At 43.9% G+C, this 11,465-nt stretch overlaps 1 gene segment (V, D, J or C); it reads right to left on the minus strand.

Moving 5' to 3' along the window:
• Nucleotides 1-1,892: 1,892 nt before the first annotated feature.
• Nucleotides 1,893-11,465, minus strand: part of LOC132022326 (immunoglobulin kappa variable 3-11-like) — a 32,582-nt gene continuing 23,009 nt past the window's right edge. Inside the window, 2 exon segments of the V gene segment in view lie at nucleotides 1,893-2,003; nucleotides 2,631-2,974. Of these exon segments, the coding sequence occupies nucleotides 1,893-2,003; nucleotides 2,631-2,974 (455 nt within the window).

Below are 11,465 nucleotides of genomic sequence, written 5' to 3' on the forward strand. Positions count from 1 at the left end.
AGGGTCCAACTCTGGTCATTATCTTTAAGCTATCTTGCAACTCTTTATAAACTGTTGATAACTGATAGATGGACGATTCTGAACTGTCTGGTAGTGATTTAACTGACGTCTCACCTCACCTTGGAGAACCAGCTTGCCTCTCTCTGCAGTTCATTCCTTTACTCCAAATATATCTGTGTGTTTTGACTTTTCCTTTGAGGCACTTACATCTTCCTAGTTCCCTCACAGCATATGAGTAAAATAATTCAACACGAGTTCGTCATTTCTATCTCTCGATGAGTCATAAATTTACTGTTTTCTGAAAATTAGCTTTTAGTGAGTCTATTCACATTTTCATATTTTCTCATCTTTAAGCCCTTCATAGTCTCATTTCCCTCCTTCCTCATGATCCTTCTTTATAACAACTCCTTATACACAAGATCTTCCTCAGCCTTGCATTGTTTTATTTCATGTACAAAGTCTCAACCCTCCACATGCCTGCTTGAGGAAAACACACAATAATCCTGACTGCTCCAACTTTGATTCATGACCACTCACCTCCTGAGGCCCTTCACCCTGCTCCACAATCATACTTCACTTCCCTGGTCTTGTCAGTCTTCACTCTTTCTCTTTCCTTCTTCAGGTTCTAACAGCTCCTCCTCCATCCTCACTTAAAGCCAAATATGCCATTTCCTATTTCCTAGGTCAAGATGGTCATCACTGCCCCCTCCCAACAGAAATGTGAAAGAGAGGAAAGAAATGTGAGCCTTTCTACATCAGGAGCATCTGTTGACCTTCCTGGTTCAGCCAACTTTAAGCACACGAGCAAGCTAGGCAAGATCAATCAAGATCAATCAAGGCTGGGCCCATAAGGCTGGGCCCATATTAGCAGAACTGCCCAGCCAACCAATAAACAAGACAGCCATGAACATGCTACCACTTTAAGCCACTGTATTTTGTGGGTGATTTCTCACATGAAGCTAGCTAACTAATACATCATCTGATTTTAAGTTTCTGCTCACTCTTACTCAGCAAGCTTTTATTCCCTTCATTCATTTACTTTTCTTTATAGCCCCTCCAACAGAACACAGTAAATGTTTACTGATGCCATTGATTATCGCCTGGCTCTCCCAGCTGGGGCGAAAGGAGATGTATTTGCTCTGGGCACAGAGGAAGCCCTCAGAAAACATACCTTGGATGAGTGAAATGGATCCCTTGATAACAATCCTTAAAGTACATTTCTAATTATTAAGAGAAGCTGTTTTGTAGGCAAATGCGATTGGAGCACACTGAGCAGGTTTGCTGTGGTCTTTCCCAAAGCTAAACTGCATCAACCCATGTATTTCAGAAGGAGGTGAGAAATAATTGCTCAGATGCTCAGAATTGCTATAATTACTAAGATGCTGAGAATTCCTCCATTTTCACACAGAATTGGACATGTTCATGAAATGTTTTCCAAGAGACTCAAGTTATGGCACACCTAGAGCCGTGATTTCCTTTGGTCACAAGATTAGATCTGAATGCCTAAGGGACGACTTTAAAGAAATAGGTGACAACTGGTGAAAAAAGGTGCTGAGGCACAGTATCCCATGTTCCTAAAATGACAGGGTTGAAGAGTGAGGGAATCAGAGCACCTGGGTGGCTCAGTCTTTTGAGCGTCCGACTCTTGGTTTTGGCTCAGGTCATGATCTCAGGCATGTGAGACAGAGTGGATGTCTAGTCCCCACTCAACAGAGTTTCTGCCTGAGATTCTCACCATCTCCCTGGGCCACTACCCTCCAGCAATAAATAGATAGATTAAAAAAAAAGAGAGAGAGAGAGACAATTGCCTTTGTGAGAGAATGAGTACGCCTGGGAAAAATGGAGAAGAGAAAGAAGGCAGGTAGGAAAGGAGCTGGAGCAGAAATGAATGTTCAGGACACTGCCCAGGAAGGCTGGGAAACAGGGCCCATGGAAGGAAAAAGCAAGAGGGACACTATCTTCCAAGTGGGAGTGTCTGAATAGGAGAGCTCAAAGGTTTCATCCTGGAGGTTCAGAGTGGGAGGGTGATGGAGGGTGAAGAAAAGAGAATGAGAGAATAAAAAAGAAATGTCCCAGAGTCCAAGAGGAGCAGGAAGGGAGAACTGATCTGCCAGGTGGAAAGTTCACAGCCCACTGTCAGAGGCTAAAGACAGACTTTCCTGGCTCACTCTTGCCATGGGACCCTGGGAAACGTGCAGCTTCCTGAGGCAGAAAACAGCAACTCCCAACTCCCAACAGCATCCCTAAGACATCTTCACAGCATTTGTCTTCATTAACCTCCCACAAAAAGGGATGTAGGTGGGATGCATGGGTGGCTCAGTGGGTTAAGTGGCTGCCTTCAGCTCAGGTCATATTTCCAGCAACCTGGGAAAGAGTCCTGCATCCTGCTCCCTGCTCAGAAGGGACCCTGCTTCTCCCTCTGCCTCCTGTTCCCCCAACTTGTGCTCTTCCTCTTTCTGGCAAATGAATAAATAAAATCTTTTTTAAAAAGGTTGGGGGTGCAGAAAAGTCAGGTCTCTTCATTTTCTGCTGTACCTTACAACCCCTGCAAGGAGTATGTCAGAAGTGACTTCTCCGGCACATAGGGCTGAGTGGGGAGGAAGCAGCTGGTGCAGCAAACCCTCCCTGACCCTCGGCCCGGGGGAGCAGGTTTGTGTTCGAGGCTGAAGCACTGTGGGTGGAAAGCTATTACCCTTCTGGCAGTAATAGTTTCCCACATCTTCAGCCTGGAGGTTGCTGATGGTGAGGGTGAAGTCTGTCCCAGACCCACTGCCACTGAACCGGTCTGGGATGCCCGTGGCCCTGCTGGATGCATCATAGATGAGGAGCCTGGGAGCCTGCCCAGGTTTCTGCTGGTACCAGGCTACATATTTATTAACACTCTGACTGGCTCTGCAGTTCATTGTGACCCGCTGACCTGGAGACACAGCCAGCGAGCCTGGAGACTGAGTCACCGTGATGTCCCCATGGGCACCTGCAATCAAAAAAATGGTGATACAGACACACTTTATCCCAGTCACACTGAAATATGTCATTGAAAGCGTGCTTCCTAATGGTACCACATGGCAGTACATCATTGGGTCTAGTCTGGAAATAACCAGTGTTTCTCATTATGTATCTTAAAAAGTTGTTTAAAATGACACTACTCCAGAAGCATTATGGCACTTTTCAGCTTCTCACCTGAGACCCACAGCAACAAGGATAGGAGGACCTGCCGCTGTGATACCATCTTGCTGCCCCTGACTGCCCGACGCAGCTGAGTTCACATAGCAAACACCCCTTTTATACAGCCTGAGTCACTGGTCTGGGCATGGAGGGGCTTATGCAAAGCAGTCAGGGGGAACAGAAGCAAATCTCATAAGCAGTGGGTTGTGAAAGTGCCCAGTGGAAATGTAAGGAGCCAAAAATAGAGTTGTATGACAGGAACATACAAAATTCAACATAGAAGCTCTGAGAAACCTTAGAAGTTCTAAAAGGACAAACTGCTACAAGATCGAATGAAGAGTTTCCATTTTCAATTTAAAAATGTCTTTAAATGGGTTCAGTTTCCAGAAATGATGAACTTGGCTCTTCATATCAATAACCCTGGCAAAATAACCAAACATGCTGGGAAACAAATAATGGGAGGCAGGAAGGGGCAAAAGAATTGGAAGGCACAGAAAGAAAGTGGAGAACCTTAGGCCTAGCTTTTTATAAACCCTCTGACTGGAGAACATCAAGCTCTGAATCCATTTTCCTCCTGCAGATGGGTAAGAATGAGGTAAAAACTTGAGCTCAGGTCCTGAAGTTGTGCAAGGGCCAGAGAGATGGAAGAGATGGAAGTCAGGCCCAGAATTTCCTCACACAGGGAGACATGTTGGACCCTTATTGGACCTAGAGGAAGTCTGAATCCTGATATTCAGTTTTTCTATCTTTTCTGTTCAATATTTCTGTTTTGTGTTGAATTAACCAATGAATGAAATCTAAGTGCCCTCAGGAAAATTCAGTTCTTTCCAGGGGTTTGAGAAGTCAGTGCAGTATTGCTTGGGCACCATATAAACTTCCATGCACCTGTTCCTCATCCTGCTGTTCCTTCTTAAGCAGAGGGAAGGGGGCAGGAGTGGGATTCCCTTAATACAATGATCATGCAGGCCTGGTGAGGAGGGCAGAGGCTGTGGAGGCTTCAGGCATACTACAAGTCCAAGCAAAACACTTCCACGATCTTGCACCTGAGTGGGGCAGATGCCTGAGGCTTCCTCTGTCAGGTGACACCCTGGCTGTTCCATGGGTCCTCATCGACGCTGCACCACTTTGTGACATAAGCCATTTCCTAAATCCAGACAGAGCCTGTATCAAGTAGACCCTGCCTGGGAATCCAAACCTCACCCTCACAAAGCATTGATTCTCCCATTACTCTGTTCCTGAATTTGCTCTGGATGATGGTTAATTTTATGTGTCAATGGAAGTAGATAAGGGCACCTAGTGGGGTGGTCAATGCCCATTTAGATGTTGCTGCCAAGGTATTTTTTAATGAGATGAACATTACATTAGTATTCCTTATCTTCCATGCTGCAAAAGATTGACCACAGCCCTGTTTCGACTTCAAGAAGGAAAGAAAACTTTATTATTATTACACAAAATCTAACAGAAACAGAAGAGGAAAGGAATATGCACATACAGGAAGGGAATAGTAGGCAATAAATGAGAAAAAGGCCACTGTACCTCATATTGGGTACTTACAACACCCCACATCACCAGCTGTGGAAGCCCCGTGGAGACAGCCAGGCTGGAGTCTCAACTGAGAGGCCTGGACAGAGTGTTCTCCCCACAGGGGACACTTCCAATGGAATCCCCACAAGGGCCATATTTATAGAGCAAATAACAGGGTTTGAAATTAAACATTTGTTTACCCACGTGCAGTTTGGAATAAGCCGCATGTCATGTTTCTATATTTTCAAGTAGCCCGAGCTATGTGCATCTGCCTCCCCTCCCACATCCCATTCTGGGGGGCCAGCCCTGCCTGGGGCAGGAGTGGATGGGAGACAAGGCTGTAGCTCTTGGCATCTAGAACAGAAGGGCCATATACCTGATGAACATAGATGCAAAAATCCTCCACCAAATATTAGCAAACAAAATTCAATAATACTTTAAAAGGATCATACACCATGATCAATTAGGATTTATTCCAGAGATGCAAGGATCCTTCAATATGCATAAATCAATCAGCATGAATGTCACATTAACAAACTTAAGGGTAAAAATCATAGGATTGTCTCAACAGATGCAGAAAAAGTATCTGATAAAATTCAGTATCTATTTATCAAAAAAACAAAACAAAACAAAACCAAGAAATACCAAAGGTTATAAAGGATATGGAGAAAGAAGATATGGAGTGGGTAATTTCTTGCCTCTGATCTTTCCTCCTTTACCTTCCACTCTCTTCCTTCCAGACCTTTCTTAGCCAGTCACGCCGTAGGGCATCCATGTCCTTTCTTCAGGCCACTTCCCCAGCCACAGTAAGTCAATGACCACTTGTGCTCTTTGAGCATCTACTAAAAATACCTTATTTCATTACAGAATGGTATGGGATCTGTTCAGTTCAACTTACATCAACATATGATCGAACCAGGGCTGATCCTTGGAGTCCTTTCTCTGCTATTTGCTGGTTGGGAGGCCCTGTGTCTTTAATGAGCTGTGGTAAAAAAAACAAGGACAGGAGAGCTATTACAATGCAGTAAGAAGTTTTTATTACATGCATAGTTCCCTGGGAACAGAACACACAGCATGCCCCATGGCGACACAGGCAGTACCGAGGTGAGACGCACAGGGAGAGAGAAGTAATGCTGGCCTGTATTTTTTACTGTGTATTTCATGAGAATTAATGGAAAAGCAAAGTCAACAAGCTACTCACACATAAGATTGGGGAATTTGAAAATTTCATCAGGCTGCAGACTATAGGTGTGCCCCTTGTCCTCTGGTACCCAGGGGGATTTGGGTAGAGGGAAATGTCACTGATTGCTGGTCTCATTGAAAGAAAAGAGTAAGATTTGGACTCAGGATTGTCTGGCTTGCATATCAAACGTATGCCCTTTGGCAAGTCTTCTACTGCCTCTGGGAATTAGTTAATTTTGGGAGAAGAGGTCCCTTCATGGCTGGGGCAGCAAAGATGCAGAAATAAGAAAATGGATTAAGTATAAAGCCTCACAAGGCTGAAAATAGGAGCTCATGCAGGGGTGTTTGGGCAAGAGTGGTGAGTATTGTGATCTGAAACTCTTGTCCCATAAATCGTGTGCCCGTTGAATCTGTTTGGTTCCAATACTAAAGAAAATACATCTCCTTTCTGAGATTGTCTGCTGCTAGGTGCCACCCAATCTGGTGTGTCTGACATTTCTGGTTTAGGACAAACAGCTCTGTCACACAGTTAATTGATGTTCAGTGGACAGGTCTACCGGGGCCTGTGCTATGCTGGGAACTACTTGTTAAACAGTGAATAGGTTGTTCGTGAGAAGGGCCAAGTGTTGCCGAAGAACCAGAAAGTCTGTGCTATGAGTCTTCATCTGGGCTTGCCAGAGTGTCCACAACGTCCTTCCTGGACACAGATGCATGTACCACCAAATGATAGGAGAGGTCATAGGGACCACATGATAGGGCCACTTGCATTGAGACCTAAGCCTGATACAGAGTCCCTCCTGACTCTGCATCCACTCTACACTAGTGACTTCAAAATTCGCTGATAAACGGAATAGTGTAACTTATCCAAGTGTGGAATGTGTTGTCTCAACACTCAACACTTGACACTCAACAAGATACTGTGCTTCAACCTTAGTGGTTGGAGGTACACCATGAGAGCACTTGTCCTTTATCTCAGAGAGAATGTGCCCACATTCCTCAGATATCTGGACCCCCTACATAGCCACCAGGGTGGGGGGCCGCATGAATTTTTGTAGGGATTGCATCCCACTGTTGGAGTACATGTATTTTTGCAAGTTAGCGAAGTCCTCAATATTTCTCACTGATGGCATGCAATTAACAGGATGTAATTGACAGAGTATGGCCTGGCAGGATGCTCTAGGGGGTGTTTATACAGCCACTGTAGCAGAGAGCAGGGAGTCAACATCACCCTGGGCCAAGACCGAGGATGTGACCTGCTCTTCACTGCAAGTGAAAGCGAAGTCCACCAGATCACTCACTGCTTTACATCATATGCCATGCCCCCTGCTGGTAGACTTTGTAGTTGGCACAGCATGGGGTAAGTGCTTTCTAAACCTCCACAAGGCCAGAAGAGGGAAAATTAACACACCCAGCAAAGAATGGGTTCCCTTGGAGGAATTCTTTTGACAAACTTAATTTTTGAGTACTTAAGCAATAGGAATGCCCCATAATTTGCATATCTTCTTCCTCTTAGGTCTGAAGTGTTTCTGCCTCTCAGAGTCTTATACCAGAGTCTCTGGGTGTGTGGCAGGAACACACTGGACCCATTAAAAGCAGCAAGATGGTGAGTCCATCACAGTTCTTTGCCTTCTGCTCCTCTGGGATCCAGGTGAGAATATTTGGACAAAGCAGGTCAAAGTGGGGGTATGATTTTCCTGCCTGATTTTCTTTCTTCATTGGGAATATTTCTACAGATGAATTTGGCTTATTTTAAAAATAAGTAGTATTCTCTATGGAAAGAACCTAGATGTTCATCAACAGATGAATGGATAAAGAAGATGTGGTATATATACACAATGGAATATTATGCAGCCATCAAAAGAAATTAAATCTTGCCATTTGCGATGACGTGGATGGAACTAGAGGGTATCACGCTTAGCGAAATAAGTCAATCGAAGAAAGACAACTATCATATGATCTCCCTGATATGAGGAAGTGGAGATGCAACATAGGGGGTTAAGGGGGTAGGAGAAGAATAAATGAAACAAGATGGGATTGGGAGGGAGACAAACCTTAAGTGACTCTTAAACTCACAACACAAACTGAGGGTTGCTGGGGGTAGGGGGTTGGGAGAGGGGGTGGGGTTATGGACATTGGGGAGGGTATGTGCTAAGGTGAGTGCTGTGAAGTGTATAAACCTGGCGATTCACAGACCTGTACCCCTGGTGATGAAAATATATTATATGTTTATAAAAAATAAAACATAAAAAATATAAAAATAAGTAGTATTCTCTGTCCTACCTAACTAGATACTGGTGACTTCCAAGTACATATCCTAAGATTCAGCAAATGTTTCCTGTGTGGTTTCAGCCTTCCCTGGAGAGAATGTGCTGACCCAGTCTTCTGCCATCCTATCCATGGTTCCAAAAGAAAGAGTCAGCATCACCTGCAGGGCCAGTCAGAACATTAACAAGTGGTTAGCCTGGTATCAGCAGAAGCCAGGGAGAGCTCCTAAACTCTTGATCTGTGAAACATCCAAGTTGGAAACTGGGGTCACGTCGCGGTTCAGTGGCAGTGAGTCTGGAACAGACATCACTCTCATCAGCAGCAGCCTGGAGCCTGAAGATGCTGGGACCTACTACTGCCTGCAGTCTAACAGCTACCCACCCACAGTGTTACAGATGAGAGCATAAACCACCACCACCAGGGAAGCATATGGGAGAGGCTGGGCTGTCCCGCTGCTCCTCTGATGCCTGCACCTGCTCAGACAGTTTCTCAGAGGTAGCCCCAATTTGGAGGTCACGGGGGCTTTGGGAGAAGGGCAAGGAGGCTCCTCAGCCCCCTGACTGACTCCCTTTCCCTCAGATCATTACACCTGAGGAGTCTGGGTGATGGCATTTGCCAGGGTGTATATAGAAGAAGAGAGCCACTCTAGGTTTCCAAGCAGGAATTGCTTCCTATAGGGAAGTTATGTCTAAATGTCACTCTTTCAAAGGCCTGGGGATATAAAAAGGGAAAAAAACACTAGAAACATTGATTCCTCAGTGAGTCCCTATAAGTCAGAGAATTTATACCATTGGAGATACAGGCTTCCTAACCACATGGTCCTCAGGCCTGTCTAGGAGGGCCAGGGATGGAGGTGCTGATGCTCTAGCCACCGCAGATCCTCCCCAGGTGATTCTCTGGTCCCTCACTTATCTCTTACCTGCCTGTAGGTGCTGATGGGAGGCATTGAATCTTCCTCTTCTGACCTCCAGATCTAGGGTAAGGTGCCTCATGAGCAACTCCGTAGGGAACCATAGAGGAAAGGGGGCTCTGGGAAATGTGCTTCCAGAAGTGATGGTGGTGACGGGGAGCTGACAGAAGACAGCCCGGGATGGCCACTGTTTTTACATCTCTCAAAAGTTGGCCAGTTAGGGGAATACCCCAGATCATGTTTGAATATACTTCTAGCTATCATCATTAGGTCTTAACAAGATTTTGTTAAGTGACTGAGGGAACAGAAGAATGAGGAAATTGTGTCATGTATATAGAAATAACTAGACAATGGAGAATTTTTGTGATAAAAAAAAATAAATGTGGATGAAGCATTTTTTCTTAATATAAAAATATCTTATTGCTTAAAATTCTCTATAAGCCAGAGCATCATTGACAACCCTGAAAGCTTGTGGCAAATGTGAAATAGCTGTCTCTACCTCATACCTACTCACAAGGCTCTCCATTTTAACAAGATAGCATGAGAACTGTGTAAGGTAAGATAAGGAAAATGTGGTCCATCTACACTATGGAGTATTATGCCTCCATCAGAAAGGACAAATACCCAACTTTTGTAGCAACATGGACGGGACTGGAAGAGATTATGCTGAGTGAAATAAGTCAAGCAGAGAGAGTCAATTATCATATGGTTTCACTTATTTATGGAGCATAACAAATAACGTGGAGGACATGGGGAGTTAGAGAGGAAAAGGGAGTTGGGGGAAATTGGAAGGACAGGTGAACGATGAGAGACTACGGACTCTGAAAAACAATCTGAGGGTTTTGAAGGGGTGGGAGGAGGGAGGTTGGGGTACCAGGTGGTGGGTATTATAGAGGGCACGGATTGCATGGAGCACTGGGTGTGGTGCAAAAATAATGAATACTGCTATGCTGAAAATAAATAAAAAATTAAAAAAAAAAGAATAGCTTCAAACAAAAAAAAAAGGGAAGAAGAAATATGGTATCACCTAATCATGACAAAGAAGATACTCTATATTCAGGTTTTCCACGTGACTCTGTAAAGAGGTGACATGGCAAGAAGGACAGAGCAATGAGAACTGTAATGCCCTGCTGTCATTGAGAAGAACACAGCCATTATGTGTTTGTTAACAGGAGGCTGCTACCAATGGTAGTCCCAGATGCACCTACCCTCCCATTATTCTCTTTGACAAACAATATTGACTTTGTTGGATAAAAAAGAGTAAAGGAAATCTCATCTAAGCTGGGAAGTTCTCTTACACATACCATTCCATGGTTAGAGTCTGTGTAACCAACAGAAAGAAGAAATGTAAGAATTCTCTCGACAAGGGAGGACATTTTTCAGGTAGGAATTCACTTCCTGCTTTTAAGAAAAAGAAGGATGATCTCACCCTGCAAGCAACAACCATTGCTTGCAGCCAAAGAGAAACCACCACAACCTCAAACTGTCCTTCTCCAGCAAGCATTTGTTCAAAACAATTCTCCCCAATCTACTCCTAATGCATGATAAATGCCGACCTTTTTTTTTGCCTCTTCAGACTAGCAGTGGTTTGCCATAATTTGCTTTGACCCAAATTGCAATTCTTCTCCTTTTCTCAAGTAAGCTTCTTTTGCTAATAAAATAACTGGCTATTTTTTTTTTTGTTTAAGTTTGACAAGTGCACTAATAGAATTATTAATTCAGAATAATGATAAAATTAAAAATTCTTAATAGGGGACTAGGGAGAAGGGCAGAGGGAGAGGGGGAGAGAGAATCTTAAGCAGTCTCCGCACTCTGCCCAGAGCCAAATGCAGAGCTTGATGTCACGTCCCTCAGATCGTGACCTGAGCTGAAATCAAGAGTCTGACGCTGAACTGACTGACCACCCAGGTGCCACATCACTGCTGATTTTTAATGTCAACACGTAAGTAAAACAACCTCTCCAGAGCCCTGATCAGGGATATGAATCGACCATTCTATGACATCTATAAGGAAGGAGACCTGATTTAGTTCCTTGGTTCCTTGGTTCCTAAAGTCCTATACAATTCCATAGGTTTTCAGTATCATAGAAAGCAAAGAGAAAGACAAAATACTGTCTTTGATGGAGATATAATTTGGTCATTCATTTTTTAAATTTTCTTAATCTATTAGGAACAAATTGATTTTAAAATTTTTTTGGAAGTTTAATGGGCAAATAAAAGTAAAGGCAGCATTTAAGAACAAAGTTATAAGACAATCATATCAAAAAATGGGCAGAAGATATGGACAGACACTTCTCCAATAAAGACATACAAATGGCTATCAGACACATGAAAAAATGTTCATCATCACTAGCCATCAGGGAGATTCAAATTAAAACTACATTGAGATATCACCTTACACCAGTTAGAATGGCAAAAAT

Source organism: Mustela nigripes, chromosome 7 (genome assembly GCF_022355385.1).
Source record: "Mustela nigripes isolate SB6536 chromosome 7, MUSNIG.SB6536, whole genome shotgun sequence".
NCBI lineage: Eukaryota > Metazoa > Chordata > Mammalia > Carnivora > Mustelidae > Mustela > Mustela nigripes.